The following is a 26,467-nucleotide window of genomic DNA, read 5'->3' on the forward strand; positions in this document are numbered from 1 at the left end:
TTCTGGTAATGAACGTTGGTTAGTGGTGCCTTCTTAAAAAGGCACTAAATCTTGGTCACGCTCCTTCTCCTGAACTGTTCCCCTCTGGTGTAAAAACCTGCCCATCTCTACCAGAGCAGCTGAATCCTTGGCTATTTTCAAGAATCAGTAAAGACTCACCTCTTTCGTCAACATCTGACACAACACTAGCACCTTAAATTCTGTTCTATCTTTTCCATTCTTATACATTATATAAAAAACTAGCGAATTATAGTGTGTTTTAGCATAATGAAGTCCAGTTTTTGATGCACTTATACATTTTGTCCTTTTGCTGATGTGATTGCTTCCATTGTTTGCACCATTACTCATTTTGTAAGTAGCTTTGGATAAAAGCGTCTTCTAAATAACTAAATGCAAATGTATTGTTTGTGATTTTCAGTCTACAGAGCTGTGATCTGACTGCTGAGTGTTGTAAAAGTTTGTCTTCGTGTCTACAATCATCAAACTCTTTGAGAGAGCTGGACCTGAGTAACAATGATCTGAAGGATTCAGGAGTGAAGCTGATCTCTGATGCTCTCAAGAGTCATAACTGTCAACTACAGACACTGAGGTCAGGCATTTCACCAAAATAATCAGTCGCTAAAACAATAAATGATAGTGAATGATAGTGTCAGCTGTTCTTCAGGACAACTGGAATTTGAAATTTAAAGCTACTTTAAGATAAACCCCCTATTGTATCTGTTCGTTTCTTCTTCCACTATAGAAGTCAATGGCAGCCCGTAGAATTTATGGTAAAAGTAGTGAAATTTGGTACACAGATAAGGGAAAGTCTGAAAAGTTACCATAACAGATTTTGTCTCTGTCTCAGCACCACCACTAATTCAATATTTAATTTATATTTATTCTTATAATTTTAATTCACAAGTCCTAGAATTAATAATAAATAAGTCCCAAAATTATTTAATTTCTTGTCTTTTGATGACTTTTTTTCTGCCTTTTATTACAAGTTTTGTCAGTTTTGAAAGAAACATACTGCCTGTCCACCTGTCAGTCCTCTGTCGTGTGTCTTGTGTTTCCCTCCCTCTTGTGCCCATATTTGGTCATGTTCTTGTCCTTGTTAAGTGTGATTATCAGTTCATTCTTGTCCAGCTGTGTTTGTCTAATTATCAGTTATTGTCATGTGTATTTAGTTCCTGCCTATTCAGTTAGTTTTCGTCTGGTCTACTCGTTACTCCCCGGTGTTCCTGTGTGTCCCAACCTTGCCGTGTCTTGCCCTGTCTGTTTTGAGTTCATTAAAGACTGTATTTGAGTTTATCCTCGTCTCCTCGTTCCTCCCTGCTGTGTGCACCGTGACAGAAGACCAGACCTACAAAGTAAGCGGCGCCCCTTGACCTCGTTTTGTTTTTAATTTTTTAAAGTTTTTTGTTTTCCTGTTTGTGTGTCCCGTGGCATGGAAGTCGCCGCTCGTCATCCCGCTCTAGCCCGCGGATGACGCGTGGGAGTTTGGCGGGATTACCGCGAGCATTGTGAGTCCGCCGGCCGCTCAACAGTCCAGTCTGCCGGCTATGGCTATCCCAAGCCCGCTGTTCCCAGGTCCCATGGATCCAGTTCCCCAGTTTTCAGCCAGGAGTGCCATTCCCATTCCCGTGGATCCAGTCTACAGATCACGGCCAGGAGTGCCGTGCCATGTCCCCAGAGTCATGGGTTTTAGTCTTGTCATGACCACAGGAACAGTTTTAAAGAATCACGTCATGTCTTGTCTTGTCTTGTCCATGGAGACTCGTCGAGGGCAGGCGGCTCCTTTAGTCGTGGCCGCCGAGGCCATTCCCATCCCTGCCCCTCCTGTCCCGTCCTGTCTTCCTGTCCATGTCTGTTCTGAGGGGCCTCCAGAGTGCCCACCCCCCTTCCGGGAGGGGGGAGTCATGTCGGTCCTCTGTCGTGTGTCTTGTGCCCACTTGTGTCCATATTTGGTCATGTTCCTGTCCAGCTGTGTTTGTCTAATTATCAGTTATTGTAATGTGTATTTAGTTCCTGCCTGTTCAGTTAGTTTTCATCTGGTCTACTCGTTACTGCTCCTGTGTGTCCCAGCCTTGCCGTGTCTTGCCCTCTCTGTTTTGAGTTCATTAACCTGTTAGCTAGCACCAGGACGCCAGCGTACTGAACATTCTCTGTTTGCACATGTCATTGTTTACCAACAGATTAAATGTAACGCGGCAAAATTAATCTTGACAAACTATATATGATTCTGAAGGTCTAAGCCTCAAGCATCGACGACAGATTGCTGTTTTTCGATGGAAAGTTTATAAGGAATGTATTTGCTAAATTTGTGTAAACAAAACATTAAAAATGCAGTACATACCATATTCATCTTGATAAGGAGTCACAAACGCATCCACTGCTGTAAATCCCGGTTTAGTTAGAGAGGTAAGGGTCCATGGAACAACATCCCATAGAGAACTTTAGTCCAACAAAACAATAACGTTGTAATATGGACTGCGTCTTGGTTGTAAAAAAACCACATGGTTTTGTAGCATACAGTGTTACACACAGAATGAGACCATCCCAAAAAAAAAAAAGTGAAAAAAAAAAGCGGAAAATTGTATATTTGAATTTGGCGCTCTCTTGCGATGGCTGTGACGGACCTGTCATCTGATGGGGGCAGAACTTAGCGATCGGCTTTTTGGACAAAATAATAATAATTTTTTTTTTTCTTCAACATTTTTCATATGTGTGTGTTTGTGTTTTGTGGGTAATGTGGCTGTATCTGTATGATTAGCATCTGTGTGGCTGATAATCAGCGTGTGATTACTCTGACTGAATGACAACTATCAGTATGAATGCGGATCGGCTATTATGGCCTATATGGCCCATATCTGTATGATTATCATCTGTATTACCGCACATCAGCGAGTGATTACTATTACCAACAATCAGTGTGAACGTCTGGCAATATCAGTGTATGTACTACATACAAAAGCAATTTGTTTCCCTCTTTCTTTCTTTTTATTACTCAAATTATTCTTATTATATTTTATAGTGGTCAAATAAATCACTTATATGATGTCTAAGATTCTGTCTATAACAATTTTATAATTGAAAATCATGCAGTGGTATGTATAATGACTAAAATAGTTTGTAGAACTCTTCAATACATTTGGTAAATATTTTTTATTTACCAAATGTATGGGGGTGGGGGGAATATAGTCTCAGAAAAATCAAATATTTCATGGTATCTTCTTCAGATTTGAAATATAAACTCATGAGACATGTGACTTTCAACCCATTACTTTTCTGGATTGCTCCAGGACTTATATTCTGTCCTAGAAGCGTGTTCCATCTACGCAACACTGACAGATAGCTAACAGTCAGAATTCAGAAAAGGGTCAGACGCAGAAGTAAAGTTGAACGTTTTACTGTTAGGTTCTTTCCTCTTCCGTTTCTTATTCTTTTCTTTTTTGTAAAACTGAAACATATAAAGATTACAAATGTCTTGTTACAGAGAGTTCACAAATAAATGTGAATGAATTTACATTATTTACAATGTTATCTGAACACACATAACAAAGGTATACATTCGTGCTTTGCTTAGTATTGTTATCACCGACGAGTAATAGTTTTAAACTCTAACTTATGAATTTCACACTTATAAGTGCATATACATACTTACAAACACTGAAGAAAAGTAATAGACTTACAGGCAAAGCCTTTCCAAGGCACTAAACGCAAAGGAAACAGAGTAAAGAACTTCTTGGACAACCGCATGGAGAGAATCTGGAACACTGCGATTATTTTCTGGTTAACCTCTAACCCAAGAGTCACATGGTCTAAATCAACCACTAAGAAAATAGCTCACAATTATCAATGTACTTGGTTGTTACACCAAACTGCCACAAGATGGTGCTAAAAAATAACAAACGAATACATGACATGACACTCCCCGCCTGGTATTGTTCAGATACCACTATATAATCAGCTGAGATACAGAGAATGTCCACACAAGAAGTCCTTACAAAGTTTCAGTCCTCTGCTGGCATGAGGAGAATTGTTTCGGATATAGGTCTAAGGAATGTCTTGATTGTCCCATTTCTTGCAACTCTTAGCTCAACTGTTCTCACCTTTTTGTCACTGCTGAAGAAAATCTTGGTTACAAGAGCCATAGGCCATTCATTACGCTTGGCTTGAGCATCCTTTAGAAGGACTACGTCACCCTCTTTTAAGTTTCGTCGTTCCTTTTGCCATTTGCTTCGGCTTTGGAGTGTTGTGAGGTATTCACGCCCATCTGTTCCAGAAAGTGTTGGCGAGATGTTGTACTGCCTCCACTGTTGTCTGTGGAGATTGGTTTCCTTAAATTCACCAGGAGGCGGGAGGAGTGTACGACCCTTTTGAGTTAGAAGCATAGCTGGCGTCAACAAGAAAGGTGAGTCTGGGTCTGTAGAAATAGGAGCAAGAGGTCTTGAGTTAACAATTCCTGTAACCTCTGCCATCAGAGTAGACAACACTTCATGTGTTAAGCAAGAAGGACTAATCTGTTGAAACATGGAATCCAGTATGCGCCTGGAGACTCCAATCATCCGCTCCCAGGCGCCTCCCATGTGGGATGCGTGAGGAGGATTGAAGACCCATGTACAACCTTCTCCACTAAGGTACCTCTTCACGTTAGGCTCTCGAGAGTCAGCTAGCCCAATTTCCAGCTCCTTACAGGCTCCTACAAAATTGGTCCCACAGTCAGAACGGATTTGTTTTGCAGGTCCTCGCAAAGCAAAAAACCTTCTCAAGGCGTTTATAAAGGTGGACGAATCCATGCAGTCAATCAGCTCGATGTGTATCGCACGAATGGTCATACAAGTGAAAAGAACAGCCCATCTTTTGCTCTGAGCTTGTCCTCCTCGCGGCGCCTTGCAACAACTGTCCACGGTCCAAAAACATCAAGACCAACGTAAGTGAATGGTGGTTCAGTGCTCAGGCGATCGATGGGTAGATCAGCCATCTTCTGCTCAGTTACCTTCCCACGAAGCTTGTTGCATATGACACACTTGTGTAGGATGCTGTTGATAAGCTTCCTGACACCCACAATCCAATACCCTGCGGTGCGGATAGCGGATTCGGTTAACACACGACCCTGATGTTTGACTCGATCATGATAATGCTCCACAAGTAATTTTGCGACATGACTGTGGCCTGGAATAATCAAAGGAAACTTCTCATTAAGATCCAGTGTTGCGTTCTTAAGCCGACCTCCTATCCTGAGAAGCCCTCCATTGTCCAGGTAAGGGTTCAGCTTTTGCAGAGGACTGTTTCTTGGAATGTCGTTTCTCTCAACAATGCAGTTAAGCTCTTCTTTGTAGGCTTCTCTCTGCACACTCTTTATTATGGCTGCTTCTGCTTGTAACAATTCTTCCACTGAGCGAGGCTTTGAGCAGTGGTGCCATGATCTACAGGTGTTGTGATGATCATTCGCCTTGTAAGCCTGGACGATGTGTATGAGGGAAGCTATGGCTCTGACTAGAGACCTCCAAGAAGAGAATCGCTCAAAGCGTTGACATCTGAGGTAAGAACCATCAGTGGATAGAGTGGTGACAAGAGAACGAACCTCTGTGTCTGAATCTGGCTCAATGAGATCAAACCTCTCCTCCTCCGATGATGAACTTTTTTTTGCTTGTAACAGGAAAGCAGGTCCTGTAAGCCAAGTGGTGGTGCTCAACAGATCTGCTGGTACAGAACGAGTGGCGTGGTCTGCAGGGTTATGCTCAGAGATATAATGCCACTGTGTTGGGTTTGACACCTTCCTGATACGCTGCACTCTGTTGGCAACGTATACATAAAAACGCCTCGCCTGGTTATAGATATATCCCAGGACAACTCTGCTATCCGTGTAAAACTCCACAGCATCTAGAGAGAAGTCCAGCTCATCCATGATTGTCTCTGCTAACTCTGCAGCTAAAACTGCAGCTCCCAATTCCAATCTGGGAATCGTATGAGCAGCTTGTGGAGCTAACTTCGCCTTCCCTAGGACAAACCCAGTGTGACATGTACCTTCTTCACTGATGACACGAAGATATGCCACTGCTGCAATCGCTCTGACAGAAGCATCTGAGAAAACATGTAGTTCCTTTCTCAGGGCTGTAGAGAGGGTAATATCAACATATGGTCTTGGAATCTCCAGTTCTTTGAGCCCTTGTAAAGATTTCCTCCATGCCTCCCATGCTTCTTCTTTATCTCAGGTAGAGGAGAGTCCCAGTCAAGAGCTTCACTTGAGAGTTCTCTTAACAGGAATTTTCCTTCGATGATGATAGGGGCAACGAACCCAAGAGGGTCGAAGAGACTGTTCACAGTAGCAAGTATCCCTCTGCGAGTAAAAGGTTTCCTGATATCTGTTACCTGAAAGGTGAATGTGTCTCTCTTCACATCCCAGCTAAGTCCTAGACTACGTTGGATGGGAGTAGGATCAACATCCAAGTTGAGATCTTTAAACCCTTTTGCATGATCTTCAACCGGGAATGCGTTCATTACTTCCTTACTATTAGAGGCGAACTTGTGCAGTCTCAGATTCGAAGTGGCTAGCATCTCCTTAGTTCGTGTCAGCAGGTCAATGGCCCCTGCAGCTGTGGGCGTCGACAGAAGTCCATCATCAACGTAGAACTCTCTCACTACAAAATGTTTGGCATCTGTACCGTACTCTTTTTCACCATATGCTGCTGCACGTCGGAGTCCATAAATGGCTACAGCAGGAGATGGACTGTTTCCAAATACATGCACCCTCATGCGGTATTCGATGATATCTTTACTGGTGTCGTTATCCTTAAACCAGAAGAAACGAAGGAAATCTCTATCTTCCTCTTTCACAATGAAGCTGTGAAACATCTGTTCGATGTCCGCAGTTACAGCTACCAGTTCCCTTCTGAAACGCAGCAAGACACCTAAGAGACTATTATTTAAGTCTGGACCAGAAAGAAGAACATCGTTCAAGGAGGTGCCCTGTGTTTGCGCACTGGAGTCGAAGACAACTCGTATCTGACCGGGCTTCTGCGGGTGGTACACCCCAAAAATAGGTAAATACCAACATTCTTGACCTTCTCGAAGAGGAGGGACTACTTCAGCATGGCCACGATCAAAGATGTTCTGCATGAAGGTAACAAAATGAGACTTCATCTCAGGCTTCTTCTCTAATGTGCGCAATAGAGAGGTTAGGCGGGTTAATACCTGGTCTCTATTATTAAGGAGTCGCTGGCGGGGTGTCTTGAACGGGAGTGGTGCGACCCAACTATTGCTCTCATCCATAAACATCTCTCTATCCATGATTTCCAGAAAACGTCTGTCATCAATAGACAATCCAACTTTGTTATCATCCTTTGACCTCTCGAAGATAGTATCCCCTATGGCACAGTCATTGAAGATGAAGTTGTCACATGCCAGAGATATCTCAGGCAGAGGCCTGACATCAAACTTCTCTTTGACTCCAAGTTTGTTGGGACATGGAGGAAGTAGAGACGGACGTCCATTTTCAAGCACATGAGTGCGGTAGGTACTAAGTGATGCAGACCTGTGTACGGATCCCAAGCAGATGTCCCCTACTACAACCCAGCCCAGGTCCAGCCTTTGCGCATAGGGTGCATTACTAGGTCCGTTACGTTGTTCTCGCACTTTATGAACTTGAAGGATGTCACGACCCAAAAGAAGAAGAATTTGGGCTTCTGGATCCAAAGGAGGAATGCAATGGGCGATGGGCTTTAGATGAGTATGCCAGCGTGCTACGTCAGAGGTTGGTATCTCAGCCCTGTCATCCGGCATGTTGTTACATTCGATCAGGGTTGGCAATTTCGCCTTCATCGTCCCATCTAAAGACTCTATAACGAAACCTGTGGCTCTTCTCCCCGCCATCTCTGTCACACCCGCACATGTACGCAGGGTGTATGTTGAACGTTCTCCCTTAACATGCAGCAAGTTGAAGAACTCACTCCTGGCGAGCGATCTATTGCTCTGGTCGTCCAGGACCACATAAAGCCTGATTGCTTCTTCTGGATACCCTTCTGGGTAAACCTTGGCCAGACAAATTTTAGAGCAAGAGCGTGAGCTTCTACCATAACCACAGACCTCAGTACACTTGGAGGTGACATCAGGTTGAGCAGCCTCTATTTCTCTCTCCCCACCTTGCTCTGGTAAGGTTAAAGACGGTGGTCCTGGGTGAAGTGCTGCTACATGAGCCTCACTACCACATTCTTTACATTTAATAACTGCTTTACAGTCTCTGGCCAGATGAGTGGTAGTAGCACAACACCTGTAACAAACCCCTTTCTCTCTTAGGAAGGCCTTACGCTCGTCAAAGGTTTACTCCTAAAACCTCTGCAACGTTTGAGAGGGTGTGGCTTCTTATGAATCGGGCAGGTTTTATCCACATCCTCCAATTCACCACTTGAGTGCAATTCAGCACCACTGCATGCCTGAAATGCAGCACCTGATAAGACTTCTGTCTTGTGAGTATAGATTGGGCTTTTCACTTGTATCTTCACAGGCTGCTCGAGCTTCAACACATTATGGATTCCGTAAGATAGAGCAAAACTTGGATCGCTATGCGTGTTCGAGCCTCTCTGCAGACGAAATCACAGAAAAATGAGAATGGAGGAAAAGCAACTTGATGTGTAGTTTTATACTGGGAACCTTGAGTCATCCACTTCTCTTGCAAACTATAAGGTAACTTATCCACTATGGGAGCTACACCACGAGCAGTATCAAGATAGAGAAGTCCAGGTAGATAGCCTTCTTGTTTTGCAGACACGACTTCCTGTAGAAGATCACCAAGTTCTCTGAGCTTTTTCACATCTCTATTACCAATCTTAGGAAAGCTGTCAATTCTGTCAAAAAGAGATTTCTCTATAATCTCTGGAGAGCCAAAACAATCTTCCAAGCGCTCCCAAGCCCTTCTCAAGCCCATGTCTGGGTTACTTGTATGCACAGCTCTGATTCTTCGCACATGATGTGACGACTGTTCTCCCAACCATCTCGAAAGAAGGTCTAACTGTTCAGTGGCTGACAGCTGCAACTCTTCAATCGCGTTGACGAAAGATGACTTCCACGCCCAATAATTCTCAGGACGATCGTCAAACTTGAAAAGACCTGAATTAACAAGCTCTCTGCGTGCTAAATACCTAGCTATCTCACTCACATTAGCTTCGTTGTTGAATGATGGCTGTGGTGCTGTCTTATATGGTGAAGAGGTGAAGGCGGCACTTGGAATTTATGGCAAGATGTTTGCACTGACCTCTGAGACTTCTGCGTCTTGTTCTCAGTATCAGGCTTATTGTAGGAATCTCTGACATCACTAGCCTTAAGGCGATGCTGCCTTGGTGGTGTTTCAGACTCCAATACATGGACAATAGGCTCTAGAGGTAATTGATGTGGTTCATCCCCAAGAGGTGGCGATAACTCCAGTTGAGACTGACGATGACGTACTCACGGGTGCGATCAGAAATCTGTCTTACATCAGAAATCCTTTCTCCGAGCTCACTTTCTGCTGCTGCCTCCAACACTTTTGCCTCAGCGAGGGCTGCTGCTACCTCACTCTCTTGCTTTATTGTTGCTAGGGTTGCTTCCATGCGAGCCTCTGTCACTTTCAGTTGAGCTTTTTCGATCAAGATTTCAGATTCTTTTTAAGGAATTCGGCCTTGGCCCGTCGGCTTCCAACTTAGCGCGAGCTTTGGCAGCAGCTATACTAGCTGATGAGCTTCTTGATCTATTAGTCGAAGCAGAGGCTATAGATCTTGTTTCCAATGCTTGGCTTTGCTCTGTAGTTTCCTCGACCTCCGTAGCTTTCTCAGCCATCATGTATCGTCGATACTGTCTAGGAGTGCAGGACGTGATGATGAGTCAGGAATAATGGAGGTGGAGCTTACTTTCCTTGAACTGTAATGCCCGCCTTATGGATGCCTTTTTACTATTCTGTCCTAGAAGCGTGTTCCATCTACGCAACACTGACAGATAGCTAACAGTCAGAATTCAGAAAAGGGTCAGACGCAGAAGTAAAGTTGAACGTTTTACTGTTAGGTTCTTTCCTCTTCCGTTTCTTATTCTTTTCTTTTTTGTAAAACTGAAACATATAAAGATTACAAATGTCTTGTTACAGAGAGTTCACAAATAAATGTGAATGAATTTACATTATTTACAATGTTATCTGAACACACATAACAAAGGTATACATTCGTGCTTTGCTTAGTATTGTTATCACCGACGAGTAATAGTTTTAAACTCTAACTTATGAATTTCACACTTATAAGTGCATATACATACTTACAAACACTGAAGAAAAGTAATAGACTTACAGGCAAAGCCTTTCCAAGGCACTAAACGCAAAGGAAACAGAGTAAAGAACTTCTTGGACAACCGCATGGAGAGAATCTGGAACACTGCGATTATTTTCTGGTTAACCTCTAACCCAAGAGTCACATGGTCTAAATCAACCACTAAGAAAATAGCTCACAATTATCAATGTACTTGGTTGTTACACCAAACTGCCACAAGATGGTGCTAAAAAATAACAAACGAATACATGACATGACAACTTATATAATGTATTTTTATATGATACCAAAGATACCAAAATTGTGTGTTTAGCACACTGAAGTCAGCAACTGTTATAATTTAAAGTTAGGTTGGTCATTTTCAGCTGTGAGTCCCAATATGGGGAGAGCTAGCTAACAGGTTAAAGACTGTATTTGAGTTTATCCTCGTCTCCTCGTTCCTCCCTGCTGTGTCTACTCCCAACAGAAATGTATGGAAATCGTATTAATTCTTGTCTGCCTTACTGTAACATGGTTTTGGGTTTTGTTTCATGTTCTTGTGTTCAAGTCTCTTATTTTGTAGTTTGTTCATAGTCATGTTCTCTGTTAGTCATGTAATTCCCTGTTCCCTCATGTGTCTTGTTTCTATTGGTTGCCTAGTGCAGTGGTCCTGCAAGCACCCCTGCCCTGCACATTTTGTATGTCTCCCTTGCAGAGACGTGCACAGACATTTTGAGGGGCTCAAGTGGAAAAAAGGGCACTTCTCATATTTATTTAATTTTTTTCTAAACAAAACGTTAAATATATTAGGGGTGTGCGATATTTACAAAAAAATATATCAATTTTTTTATGGGATTTTATCGATAACGATAGATAATATTTTGCTGAGAGTGTTATTGTGCTGATATCTTAAGGACTACCGTGGACAGCTGACTCCTAAAGTTTTTGATATTCTGCATATTCTGTGGTGATCAGTTCACAGCAGTGATAGAAATTAATATTTTTCAATAAGTTTAAATTGATTTTTTTTTACCTTTTATGGGCATTTTTACCTTTATAAAGCCCTGCATGAGTGTGCATCATATTTTCAGTCAAATTCTTCAATTGAATCAATCAATTAGAATAAGTCATTTAAGCTGTTACCAAGCAAATGAAATCAGTATTGACAAAATTAATCTTTGCACTACAGAGAAAACACAGAAGCTGCATTAGAAGGGGCATTTAGATGCATTTACACACTGTTTAATGCAGGACCTGCAGTTACAAATGCATTAATTCTGTTTTGATATTTTAAACATAAAAAGTTGAATACTGATATTTGAAATTATATTTAAAAAAAATTAAAATAAAAAAAGTTACTTTAAATGTGAAATTAAAACTGCCAGTAGGTGGCAGCAAATCACTGTTAATAAGTGAGTCATTGCGACTGAACCGAATCATTTAAACGGTTGATTCATTCAGGAACAAAACAGCTGTTGCTCAGAGACGCAAATTGAAATTATATTTGTTGGCGAAATAGAGCAAAAACAGTCAATATTGAGTCTAAAACGTAAGTGTGTTAATATTAAATTCTTGTTTATTGAACTGCTGTATAAAATCAATATCACATTTGTAATCATGTTGCTTTTTGGTGTGAAAAAAAAAAAGTCAGTCTTCGCGTGATACTGATTAACTATATGAAATGATATAAATATATACATTTCTGCCCCCATATCTTGAATATTGTGATCTTTCTTCATCTAAATGCATCTTAATAAACTGAATCATGCAGTGAAAGAATGGGCACTGGTCTAACCTACTAGACTTCCTGTTGCCTCAGCTAAACTTCAGCTAACTTACATGGTAGCTCTCTCATGAGTCACGAATGTTAGCCCCAGAGGCCTCTCCAGTCCATGAATCCGCTCCAGAGCCTGCTCAAGTCCTTGAGTCTGCTGCAGAACCTACCGAGGAGGTGGCGTCCATTGCAAAACCTTCCATGGCGGTGGCGTCTGCTGTAGAGCCTCCAGAGGTGGCGGCTTCTGCTGCAGAACCTCCCGAGGCGGCAGTTGCTGCTTTAGCTCCTCTCAGGGCGGTGGCACCCATCTCTGAACTCACAGTCTGTCCTGTTATGGCCATGGAAGCCTTTCCTGAACTCTCTGCCTGTCATGCTATGGCCATTGAAGCCATTCAAGGATATTTTTCCTGTCATGTTGCGGCTATGGAGGCTGCTCAAGAGCTCTCTGCCTGTTCTGTCACGGTCAAGTAGTCTGTCCATGTCTCTGCTCCACCATGGCCTCCTAATCTGAGGTGGTTTTCTGCTCCGCCTTAGCTCCCTGCTCTGCCTCTGCTCCATGGCCCAGGCCCTCCACTGCACCACAGTCCTTTGCTCCATGGCTCAGGCCCACCTCTGCTCCATGGCCCAGGCCTGCCTCCTCTCCAAGGCAGTCCATCTCAGATGAGCTCGGGCCCAGAGAAACCGGCAGTGTTTCTGGGTGTTGTTGATGTAGAGTTTTAACTTGCACTTGTAGATGTAGATGAACTGTGTTTCCGAAGTGTTCTTGGGCCCACGTGGTAATATCAGAATGAATTTCAGAATATAAAGAATGATGTCTGTTTTTTATTCAGTGCCACCTGAGGGAACGAACGTCACAGGCATTCAGTGTTGGTTTACGTCCTTGCCACTTACATGCAGAGATTTCTCCGGATTCTCTGAATCTTTTCATGATATAATGGACTGTAGATGATGAAATACCTAAATTCCTTGCAATTGTGCATTGAGAAACGTTGTTCTTAAATTGTTGGACTATTTGCTCACGCAGTTGTTCACAAAGTGGTGAACCGCACCCCATCCTTGCTTGTGAATGACAGCCTTTTGGGATGCTCCTTTTATACCCAATCATGACGCTCACCTGTTTCCGATAAACTTGTTCACCTGTGGAATGTTCCAAACATTTGTTTTTGAACATTCCTCAACTTTTCCAGTTTTTTGTTGCCCCTGTCGCAGCTCTTTTGGAATGTGTTGAAGGCATCAAATTCAAAATGAGTGAATATTTGCAAAAAACAATAAAGTTGATCAGTTTGAACATTAAAGGGCACCTATTATGAGTCAAGTCAAGTCACTATTATTTGTATAGCGCTTTTAACAATGCAAATTGTATCAAAGCAGCTTTACATCAGCTTCATATAAAGCTGGGTGGCTTTACATCAGCTTTACAGTATTTAGATGGGGAAATAGTGTCAATTTCCTCTGTCCAGACAAAATCAGCAGTTTAAATCTAGGCTGCAGAAGAGTCAGATTGTGCAAAGGACTCATCTGGTTCCTGTGGTCTTGTCCCGATGGCCGTCTAGGAGACAGGGTCTTCACTGAAGATCAGTGATCCTTTTCACAAGATGTAATATTGGCCTTGGGTGTCCTCAGAATGTGTCTGTGAAGTTTCAGCTCAAAATACCCCACAGATCATTTATTATAACAGCTGGAAATGTCATTTTTGGGTGTGTCTAAAAAAGAGCTGTTTTGGTGTGTATCACTTTAAATGCAAATGAGATGCATATTTACGCCCTGTCTCCAAAAGAGGGCGTCGCATATACATCTCTCTGCTTTGTATACCTACTGCAATAAACAGCCGGTAGAAGCAACATGACTGAGAGCGAGAAAACCAGTGTTCAGCCGTACATATGGGAAGCCAAATGCACTAAAAGTGGGATGAAACAGCGCAATGTTACAGAACTAATCTCACAAGCGTAGCGCTGATACTTTAAAGTACACTAACAAATACACTAAGCACTTTAACGACATGACATTCACAAAGGAGTGAAATTATTTGCGCAGACAGAAACATATTTAGGTAGATTTTAAGGCGCATTACCTTGAAAAAATGAAAGTAATCCACTGCGTCCTCGGCAGCTCAGATGTTGGGAGAAAATTAAGACTCTAATGTTCGGTCTTACATCCAAACACAGAGCACCGGGATTGCTTACTAGACATTGTTGATGTTACATCTCAAGAAACGGAGAAAATGGAGGACAGTGTACAACCGCTGAGGACGTAAACTATAGCAATGCAGGGCTGTCAATCAGCCGCCATGACCCGGCCCTATGCAATGTGATGTCACATTGCATAGAGAATCAAAATGGCATGCTCAGTGAGACTGATTTGGTTTAAAGTGGATTAAAAAATGAGGACTGGGCGGATTTTTATCATTGTAGGGTGGTTGTGTTCACACTGTTACGGATCAACCAGGCTCTGTCACCAGCCAGTCACAACGCACTCTCTCACCCGAGTTCTAATCAGCCACACCTGCACATCATTTGGTCACCAATCAACACTGGCATAAAAGCACACACCTCACAACATCTCATTGTCTGGTCTCATTCATACGACGTAGACTCCTTATGATATCACAGCGACTTACCTCCCAGATAGCAAAAATCATTTGGGCCAGATCTGGTCCAGACCCATCAGACGTTCTGGACCAGATCCGTGTAACGGACTCGGGCCGGTGTCTTTTGGCACAACAGGCCAATACCGGCATGGATCCGGTTTTTCCGGATCTGGACCAGAACTGGGCCAGCTCCAGACCAGATGTGGATTCCTTTATGGTGATTTGGCCCAAATGTGGGCAGGATCTGGTCCAGTACCATGCCGGATCTGGGCCAGCTCATTTTGTGTATTTTATATATATATATATATATATATATATATATATATATTGTGACGGGGTGGAAGAATCACGCGACAAGGAGAGCTCAAATAAATACCCCGGAGGGTGGATTTATTTATAAAGAGAGGTGTGCGATGAGTGCAGGGTGCTGGTGGCAGTCTTGCGGTGTTCTCCGTGAGTGATTCCGTGAGTGAGGTGGGAGATCCGTCCAAGCTGGGTCGGTCAGTCGCTCGCTTCTGGAATTGGAGAAGAGATCACACATTAGCCTTGATGTGGAGGAAGTTCGTTTCTCACCCTCATCCTGCCGCGTCTGGCTTATATGGCCGTGTTGTGATTGGGCGCAGATGTGACCGACCCAGCCGTGATGAGCAGGTGCAGGTGTTTCGTGTTTGTCTCCAGGGCAACGCTGATGAGAGACCGGGACGCTCGTCACAATATATATATATGCCTTCATACACACACACACAAATAAGTTGTATACATATCTAAAATTCAAACACATTTAGTTTATTTGTACAGTGCTTTTCACAATACATATTCCAATGCAGCTTTACAGAAAATGCATTTAAAAAAAAAAAGAGTATTGCATTTAAAAGTTACAAATAAAAAGAGTAATGTCCATATGCCACAGTATTTGTACAGTTCCCGGATAATACAAATCATACAAGTAGATAATGACTATTTAAGTAGAAATGATAAATACCTTTAAAGCAATGATTACAAGCATCTTACCCAGACAGCAAGGAGTGTCGGCCCAGATCCGCCCACAACTGGATTTCACACGGGCCAGATGTGGGCTGGATCTGGGCCAGAACTATGTTGCTGTCTGGGTACATAATACATAATTAAATATCTTTTTTTTTTCTTAAGGTATAATACGAAGGTCTTAGACAACAAAAAGTTTAAAGAACTGATTTAGATGTACAGACAATTACTGTCCTGAACACTATTAAAACAATATTCATATTAAAACAATTGAATTACTACTAAAAAACATGTTTTACTACACTACATCTTTTCTTTTGATAATTTTTGCATCAAAAGCAAAATTGTATAACATATTTTTATTGAATTTTAACAAAGTTTTTCAAAAAAAAAAACAAAAAAAACACATCATCCTTCCCCATAACTTACCCCAGATCGGTTAAATAAAAAAAAAAAAAAAAAATTTAATAAAAAAAAAAAAAAAAAATCCGTCAGTAATAAAATTCTATAACTTCACACATCTAAAGCATCTTCAATATCTCCATTTTTAACAAAGTCTAAAAACACCTCCCAGATATAAAAAAAATCAAAGGGTTTCTTTCTAATTACATATGTAAGTTTTTCAAGAGCCAAACATGTTATTAAGTTTTTTAGCCATAATCCGATGGAAGGGCAATTGGTATTTTTCTAGCACAGGGCAATGGAACGTCTTGCTTGTAACAGACACAAATCCACCAACTTTCTTTCTTTAGTGGGCAACGAGCAATCCTCTTCATACATACTCAATACACACAATACAGGACAAAGAGGAATTGGAGAGGAAGTAAATTGGGAAACATATTGAGTCACCGCTACCCAAAACTTCTGCACCTCCTCACATTCCCATACACAATGGTAAAATGTACCTTGAAATTTATTGCATTTAAAACACAAATCAGGGATATTAGGGTTAAATTTATTTAATCTTACTGGGGTTATATAAATTCTCATTACCCAATTATATTGTAAGAGTCTCAACCGAGAGTTCAAAGTTTGTGTTTGTGCATTTAAACAAATTGTATTCCAATCATCTAGTGAAATATCCATATTTAGATCTCGAATCCATGCTTGCCTTTTATTTTCAGAGCTTTCTTTATGATTTTCTCTTAATATGTTATATAACTGGGTAATCTGCCCTTTAATGTAGCAATCTTGCAATGTAAATGTTTCCAATATTGACATTGGGGAGTTGTGTAAAATTCTTTAAACGCCAGTAAAAATAAAACTTCTGAGTTGCAAATATTTAAAAAAGTGTTTCTGAGGTATGTGAAATTTCGTTACAAGATTATCAAATGACATTAATATATTGTCTTCATACAAATCTTTCAACCTAATCATGCCCTTATTCATCCATAATTTGAACCCCATATCTTTTTAGCTGGGCTGAAATGATCATTTCCCAGATAGGAGAAAACGGAAAGCACAGGAGGTCTCCAAGATATTTATGGACTTCGTACCAAATTACAATGGTATTTTTACAAATGGGTTATCGGTCCTTTTTAGTTCTTTAAGTGGTGCTGAATATAAAAAGCTGTCAAGTGTCAAGCCTTTGCGGCCAATTTTTCAACATGTAACCAAGACACAGCAGCTTCACTAGCAAACCAGAACAATGCAGCCCTCAACTGAGCAGCCCAATAATGCCGTAAGAAATTAGGTAGTTGGAGCCCTCCCTTTCATAGGGCAGATATAGTAAAGAAAGTCTCAATCTTGGCTTCCTGTTGTTCCAAATGAAATTAGAGAAGTTTTCTTATTCTTAGAAAAATGTTGGGGAGGGGAAGCGGTAGTGATTGAAAAACATATAAAAATTTTGGAAGTATATTCATCTTAATCACGTTTATTCTTCCCATTAAAGAAAGAGGCAGTGTCATCCATCTAGTCGTATCTTCAGATAATTTAGTCATCAAAGGTTCATAATTAGCTGAACTAAGGAGGCTTATGTTTGGGGTTATTTTAATTCCTAGATAATCAAAACCATTTAGAGCATTTACAAATGGGTGGCTTACTTTAGGTTTAATCTCTCTTGTTCATTGAGAAACATAATTGAGGACTTGTCTTTATTTACTTTAAATCCAGAAAAATTGCCAAACAGGCCAATAAGTTTTAAGAGGAGGATAGATTTTCCAAGTTCTGATAGAAATACGATGGCATCATCAGCGATAGAGCAATGCGGTGTTCTAAAGCTTCTGTAAAAATACCGTGAATGGTAGGATGTGATCTTATTGCTATTGCCAGAGGCTCCATAGCTAGTACAAACAATAGAGGTGAAAGTGGTGAGCCTTGCCTAGTACCCCGACTAAGTTTAAATGCAGGCGAAATTAGATTGTTAGTAAGTACCTTTGCAGAGGAATCAACTAAAAGTACTTCCATCCATCTACGGAAAAAGTCACCAAAACCAAATCTTGCCAGCACCTCCATTAAGTACGGCCATTCTAGTCTGTCAAATGCTTTTTCGGCATCGAGTGACAAAATGGCCGTATCAGGGGCTCCATCTCCTGCATGCACTAGATTAAGTACTCTCCTAACATTATGAAACCCTTGACGGTTTTTAATAAAGCCATTTTGATCTATATGTATCAAATGAGGTAGAACCCTCTCGAGTCTCATTGCCAATGCTTTAGCGATAATTTTGGCATCTACATTTAAAAGCGAGATTGGCCTAAAGGAACCACATTCCACAGGTGACTTTCCTGGTTTTAAAATAAGAGTGATGAGGGCACTCCTCATCGACGGAGGGAGATGACCTTGTCGAAAAGCTTCCACATACATTTCCAATAAAGGCGATATTAATTTCTCTTTAAATTCCTTATGAATGTCAATTGAAGCCCATCCGGACCCGCCGCTTACCACTCCTCATACTAAGAATGGCATTAGAAACCTCTTCCAATTCCAGTTCCCTATCGAGCTCAGATCTTGTTTCTTCAGTGATAGAGGGAAAATCCAATCCATCTAAAAAGTTATTCTGATTGGAAAGGCTTGTAGGAATTTCAGATTGATATAAAGATTTATAAAATGAGATAAAAGTATCATTAATTTCAGCAGGATCTGTTGTAATTACCCCTTTTTCATTCCTAATTTCATTAATGGATCTTTCTGATATTAATTTCTTAAGCTGCCAAGCTAACAATTTGGTGGGTTTTTCACCCTGATCATAAAAAGTTTACTTCAATCTTAATATACTATTTTCAGCTCTCAATGTGGAAAGTTCCTCATACTCCGCTTTAAGGGCTAATAATTTTTGTTTAAGTTGTTTGGATTTATCTATATTTATTAATTTCTCTAAATCTCTGATTTCGGTATCCAAATTAATCATCTTTTGTTTAAATTTATTAAATTTAGAGCTAGTATACCCAATCATTTGGCCCCTAATGTATGCCTTAAAGGCTTCCCATCTAATAGTCGAAGAAGTCTGATCAGTATTTGTAGCAAAGTACAAGTCTATTTGTTCACCAACAAACTTAATGAAATCAGGGTTCTGCAGCCAATTAGGGTGCAAGCGCCATCTAGGGAGCCTTTTGTTAATTTTGAATCTATATAAAATAATGAAATGGGAGAATGATCTGACAAAACAGCACTATCATATACACAGCTGTCTATATTCGGAAGTAAAGAAAATGGAATTAAGAAATAATCTATTCGAGAAGAGGTTTTAGACAATGATGAAAAACATGAATATTCCTTTTTGATGGATTTAGTGTTCTCCAGGGGTCACATAAATTTAAATCTTTCATAAACTGTTTCATTTTTTTCCTGCTTTGAGAGTGAGAACTATCCAGTCCCGAAGAGCGGTCAAGCAGCGGGTCCAGAGTGCAATTAAAGTCACCTGCTATTATAACCATACCTGGAAGAGAGGCTAGCAATATAAAAAGATTTTCAAAAAACGATGGGTTACCTTCATTTGGGCCATAAATATTAACCAGATTAATAACTTTACTCATATAGATTCCCTGTACTATCAAATATCTACCGGCCTTGTCAGTAATACTATTATTTACTAAAAAGGGTGCGGACTTATGAATCAACAACATAACCCCTCTGGAATGAGAAGAATAACATGAAGCCAAGACTTGACCAGGCCATCTTCTTTGCACCTTCAATAGCTCTTCTTTGAGTAAATGAGTCTCCTGTAAAAACACTATGGAAGATTCCAGTTGTTTAATCCTTGTCATAACTTGTTTAAGCTTAACCATTCTGATCATCCCCCTAACATTCCAAGAGGTGAACTTCAGCTTGTTTTGTGAGATTTTCTTTAACTTAGGTTAGATTGTACATCTTTATATACATCCATGTTAATCAAATAATATTTTGATGTGGAAGTTAACCAAAAGATCTGCACGACTAAGGTGTAATTATTAAAAAAACAAGACCAAAATAATAACTCAAAAACCTGCCATGAACAAATTACCTTAGCTGTCCACCCGAACAAGACAGCCTGACCCCTCCCTCCCCACTTTAACACCTTGGGATACAGTTATGTCCCAATACTGATCCAATATCAAAAAGGGAGCAGATAAATAAAACTAAGCGACTAGATAAAAGGAAAAGGAAAAACTTATTGGAATTGTGTGAAACTCCTGGCATCTCTCTAAAGATTTATGGGCATTCACCTCATAAAGGTTTTACAAATTATACAGTTGAACTTTTCAAAGAAAATAGACATTTACAATGCGTTTAGTTCTCTTATTCACTATCACATTGGCTACTGTCATTCCGGGAACAGTGAGAATAACCACCTTATACCCAGCAGAAAACAAGGCATATATATATCAAACGTGAAAACTAATCATTTTGCTGGGCATTTTAAACCGGGAAAACTGACAAACTTTCCTGTAAGTCCTTTATGCTTCGACTGCACTCTGTATTCCTGTAGAAACTTTTCGGCATCAGATGGGTCTTCAAACTCACGGGTCTGTCCTCAACTGTCAGACGTAGTTTGGCTGGGTAAACTAGACCATAGTTAATGTTCAAGGATCGCAGTCGCTGTTTAACACCGTCAAACGTCTCCTCTGACGAAGCAGCTCTGCAGATAAATCCGGGAAGAACTTGACCTCTTGTTCCCCATACATAATTCTGCCTTTAGACCTGGCAGAACGCATCACTCGGACTTTATCTTGAAAGTTCAGAAACTTCATGATCAGCACTCTTGGAGATGATCGACTGGATTGTGGCCTACCAGGTAGCCTGTGCGCTCTCTATAATAGGCGGAGATGGGAAGGTTTCGGGACCCAGCGATTCAAGCAACCATTTTTCCAGGAAGGCAACTGCATCCGGATTTTCCACCTTTTCGGCAGATTAACCAACCTAAGGTTCGATCTCCAGCGGTTTTCAAGATCGTCAAGCTTGCGTGTAAGAAAAGTAATGTGCTTAGCTGCTTCTTCCAACTTGTTCTTTTCTGAATTAACCGTCTTCTACATTGCTAATGCGCTCTTGGCCATATCCATGCGCCCAGAGAAGTCTCTTACATCCTTTTAACCTCCTGTATCGCATTTAGAACTCCATCGAGTTTTGTGGCGAAATCACTTCTCGTTAGATCCAGTTTTTGAATTATATCCAACTTTTGGGAAGCGTTGGCATTAGTTGCCCCTCCCTGAGGTACGCTGCATATGGTATCTGATGAGCTAGTGCTACTAGCATCCTCTTCAACGTCATGTTCCCGGCTGGAGAAGAGTCCATTTTGCCTTATCTTTCCGTTTTTTGACGGCATCTTGATTCTTAAATCACCACAAAGAGTTAATAAAACAAAATAAAATCGTGTCGGTGAATAAAGAGGATGGTATTCAGGATTTTAAACGAACAACGCCAGGAGCTCACAGAAAAGCGTGCGCCTAGTTCGGAGTCATAACCACGCCCCCAAAAGCAAAATTAAAGTTAATTTAAAACACTACCCCAAGTAATATAAGTCTCTACTTCTAGTGCTTACTGTACATAATATTCAACAAGCTTAAAACAGTGTTACACAATGAGAATGAGAAGAATCTGAATAATTACCACAGGGAAATTTTATATCACAGGGAAAGGTCTTACAAATGTGTGTCACCATTGTGTGCTTGAGTTGGTTCTAGTTGTTCGAGTCTTCTGCAATGCCGTTTTTGAGGTAAATGCGAGCCCTCCATCTGACTCCACAACTTAAAGACAGTTCCCCCCTTTTCGTTGTCTCTAAAAAAAAAAAAAAAGATTAAATAACTTTTTAATATTAACATATTAATATATTAAATATATTATACACACACACATACATACATACAGTACATATATACACAAACACACACATAAGGTCAAAAGTTTACATACACCTTGCAGAATCTGCAAAATGTTAATTATTTTACCAAAATAAGAGGGATAAGACATTTACATATTGTCCACAAGAGAAAAAAAATTGTTGAATTTATAAAAATGACCCCGTTGTTTACATCCACTTGATTCTTAATACGGTGTTGTTCCCTGAATGATCCACAGCTGTGTGTTTTTGTTTAGTGATAGTTGCTCATGAGTCCCTTGTTTGTTCTGAACAGTTAAACTGTCTGCTGTTCTTCAGAAAAATCCTTCAGCTCCCACAAATGCTGTGCTTTTCCAGCATTTTTGTGTATTTTAACACTTTCCAGCAGTGACTGTATGATTTTGAGATCCATCTTTTCACACTGAGGACAACTGAGGGACTCATATGCAACTATTACAGAAGGTTTAAACACTCACTGATGCTCCAGAAGAAAAAATAATGCATTAAGGGGTGAAAACTTTTTGAATTTGAAGATCAGGGTAAATTGAGCTTATTTTGTCTTGTGGGAAACATGTAACCCAGACAGCAACATAGTGTTGGCTCAGATCCGGCCCACATCTGGCCCACATCTGGCCCGCGTGAAATCAATGCGGGCCAGATGCGGGCCACATGTGGGCCGGATCTGGGCCGACACTGCTTGCTGTCTGGGAAGTATCTTCTGTAGCTTCTGAAGGGCAGTACTAAATGAAAAAAATATTTAGGCAAAATAAGAAAAATGTACACCTTCATTCTGTTTAAAAGTTTTCACCCCCTTAATGTATTGTGTTTCCTTCTGGAGCATCAGTAAGCGTTTTTCACTTCCAGTTCTTGTTGATTATATAATTATAAAATGATCGTACACAAAATTAATAGTAGTTATTATGATTGATGTGGTTTGGAATTGGTAAAAGTGCTTAAAAAAATATGATCAGAATATTGAATCGCCTAATAATTATGCACGCACTGAATATGCTTTTCCACATCATAAATGTTATCCATGGTTAGCATTTTTTAATTTTCCTGTAATCGAGTAATTTTGACCTGCTTTGTGTGTAACAAAGATAATGTTCATTCTGCTTACTGTCCATAGGTGTAAAGTATAATAACTGATATAACAGAGAAGAAAAGCAAGGGGAAACTGTGCCACCTGTTTTATATATAAAAAAATACACAACTAATTGCATATTACACACATATGTTATGAATGTATTTGTTTCATTTAGTATTACAAAGCAAGGAAGGCAATGTTTAAGCCTTACACATAAGAGTCACAGTTTATTAACATGCTCCACTGTGGAAATTAGTGCATGGGACATCAGTGTCATACACACTTCCTTTAATCACCGACTTGAGATGAAAGAGGGTTTGTACCCAAATGACACACAGACTATAGCATTGCTATAGGACTATGACTGTTATAACAGGTATATTGTTCAGGATGAGAGTGAAGTTATTTGAAGGAGCATTTCTCCAGAAAGTTGCAAGCCTCAATCGGCCCTAACAAACAGTATGTTTTGAACAGCACAAGTTGTAACATTATCAGGCACTTATTATCATCAATACTCAATTATAAATTGTGGCATTCAAATAGCTTGAATAACTCAAACTCCACTGAAAACTTAAAATAAAAAAAATAAAAAAATAAATAAATGGACTCACCTTACTGTTTGACAGTCCCGGCTCTCAGGTGGAACCTGAAATTGAAACAGATCGTTATATAGTGTTGCTGGACAATTTCTCAGTTAATTTACCCAATTAACATGGAGCATACCGTTAACAGAAATAAAAGCCAAGCTTTTATAAATAAAAATCATACCAAACAATATAATGTAATACATGTATATTTCCTCAGTGCCCCTCTGTTTCTATCGTTCAGGATGTGCCTGAAAGCGTTCTGCCTGCTTAGTCAAGGCCACTGGGCTGGTCAAAAGTTTGGACACATTACTGTTTTTAATGTTCTTGAAATAAGTCTCTTATGCTCATCAAGCCAGCATTTATTTGATCAAAAATACAGAAAAAAAGAATATTGTGAAGTATTAAAAATAATGAAATGAAATAAAATAATGGTTTTCTATTTTAATATACTTCAAAATATAATTTATTTCTGCGATCAAAGCTGAATCTTCAGCATCATTAATCGTCTTCAGTGTCACATGATCCTTCAGAAATCATTATAATATACTAATTTGATACGTTGTTATCGATGTTGGAAACAGTTGTGCTGCTTAATTTTTTGGGAACCTGTGATACTTTTTCAGGATTTATTGATGAATAAAAAGTTAAAAAGAAAAGCATTTATTTATTCAGCTTTGCCATCACAGAAATAAATTATATTTTAATTACAATTTTAAAAGTAATTATCAGTTAAAATATGTTTTTTTATGAATATATTGTAAAACGTAATTTATTCCTGTGATCAAAGCTGTATTTTCAGCATCATTACTCCAGTCTTCAGTGTCACATGATCCTTCAGAAATCATTCTAATATTATTATTTGCTGCTCAAGAAACATTTCTGATTATTATCAGTTGAAAAACAATTATGCTCCTCAATATATGCAGAAACCATGACATACAACCATTCAAATGTTTGGTGTGTGTTCATAGAAATGACTGTTTTTATTTAGCAAATAGGCATTAAATTGATAAAAGTAAAAACATTTATAATGAAGCAAAAAATATATTTCAAATAAATGATGTTCTTTTGAACTGTCTATTCATCAAATAATCAAAAATGTTTCCAGAAAATGTTAAGCAGCAAAAACTTTTTTTTTTTTTACATCTAATAATAATAATAAGAAGAATCATTACTGATAACTGAGCACCAATAAAAATCCAGCACTAAATCAGCATGTTAGAATGATTTTGAACGATCATGCACTGAAGACTGCAGTAATGATGCTGAAAATTCACAGGAATAAATTACATTTTAAAAATATATTCAAATGATATTTCACAATATTACTTTTTTAATTTTATTTTTGATCAAATAAATGCATGCAGCCTTGAGGGTTAGCACTTAACATTGCTAGCCCACCATGACAGGCAGCAATATTAAACATTAAATTTTAATAGAAGCAGTCAAAATTACTAAAGTTTAAATTAAGTAATTAAGTTAAGATTCATTAATTACGTATAATTACATACCTCTGGACCATTTTCTTCATGTTAGCAAGTCCTCTGAATGATAATAGGCCTAAAGTGTTCGCCGGTCCAACACCGATCTAAGGAGCAATAAAACACCAAACCTTTAAGTTATCGAGTACAGAACAGTGTGATCACACGGTGTGACATACCTTAGTGAAGTTTTAACAGCGTACAGTCCGTGCCTCGATCTTCTTGACGTCTTCTTCTTCGACTAAGGTTTATTGGCGGTTGGCAAACAACTTTTTGGTGCATTACCGCCACCATCTGGTACTAGTGTGGACCAGAATGTTGTGTATAAGCATTGGTTAAAAACAAAAACTATATCCTTCCACTTAAATTGGTTTCTAAGATATTGAAACAGTATATTACAACACATTTTTTACTCTTTCCATGAAATGCTAATCAAGCCAGCATTGATAAAAAATACAGAAAAAAGTATTACAATTTAAAATAATGGTTTTCTATTTTAATTTACTTCAAAATACAATTTATTGCTTTGATCAAAGCAAATATCTTTGACGTCTTCTGTTCTGAACACGCGCTCGTTTCGGACACGGCCCGGATCTGCTCTGCGACAGTAGTTCCCGCTCACTGAAACCGGGCCCGGGCTGGATCCGTGTTACAGCACTGAAACGGATGTGACTGTAATACGGATTTGCCGGTTTGAAAACGGATCCGGCACAGAGTCAACTGCTGTCTGGGCTGCTACTTACCTCCTTGTGTACTTACCTCCAGTGTTCTCTCCAGCCTTGTGTCTCCGGTGTACCCCAGTCTGTCTGCTCCAGTGATCTGTTCCCAAAGTCTGTTACTCCGCCGGTGTGAGGTGTGTGCTCTGAACCGTGTTCCTAGTATTCCTGTCAAGACAAAGATCAACTTCTCATCAGCAGTCACCTAGTCAACTGGATATCATACTCACCACTTTCAGTCCATATTGCTCTGCTCAATCTAAAATAAACATCTGTTATCAATCTGATTCCCGGCTTAAGTCTGCTTCTGTAACAAACACACTGCCAACACACATTTATTTCCAAACACCTTGTAAAAGTGGATTTTGCATAATAGGTCCCATTTAAATATCTTGTCTTTGTGGTGTATTCAATTAGATACGGGTTAAAAAGTATTTGCAAGTCATTGTGTAAAACGTAAATAAAAACAGAATACAATGTCACAACTTAATTGGAACTGGGGTTTGTACCTTCTTGCCCTTGTTGGGTTGGAACCAGGGGTGTTGCTAGGGTTATTCATTCGTGGCTCGAGGCCTGAATGTTTTTAATCTAGCTTTGAATATTTTAGGCCAGAACTGCCCGAGAGGTTATTGAATATTATGATAGAAATTAATTAAATGTTTTTTGTTTTTTTTTAACTTAATTCAGTTCTGTCGCTGTTTAACACATACACACGGCCACGGACCTACAGACACAAACACACGTGATG

At 39.8% G+C, this 26,467-nt stretch overlaps 1 protein-coding gene and 1 long non-coding RNA gene across 2 annotated transcripts in view; one reads left to right on the plus strand and one right to left on the minus strand.

Annotated features, from left to right (window-relative positions):
• LOC131549240 (NACHT, LRR and PYD domains-containing protein 3-like) overlaps positions 1-26,467 on the plus strand; it is a 97,420-nt gene that overhangs the window by 38,285 nt on the left and 32,668 nt on the right. The window contains exon 5 of the mRNA XM_058791240.1: positions 419-589. Coding sequence (XP_058647223.1) covers positions 419-589 — 171 coding nt within the window. The remainder of the gene's footprint in view (positions 1-418; positions 590-26,467) is intronic.
• On the minus strand, positions 21,366-25,345 carry LOC131549270 (uncharacterized). The gene is made up of 3 exons (XR_009273373.1): positions 25,034-25,345; positions 23,547-23,581; positions 21,366-21,787 (listed from the first exon to the last, which is right to left on the minus strand). It is a non-coding gene; the product is annotated as an uncharacterized LOC131549270 (long non-coding RNA).

The sequence above is a fragment of the Onychostoma macrolepis genome, chromosome 11, assembly GCF_012432095.1.
Source record: "Onychostoma macrolepis isolate SWU-2019 chromosome 11, ASM1243209v1, whole genome shotgun sequence".
NCBI lineage: Eukaryota > Metazoa > Chordata > Actinopteri > Cypriniformes > Cyprinidae > Onychostoma > Onychostoma macrolepis.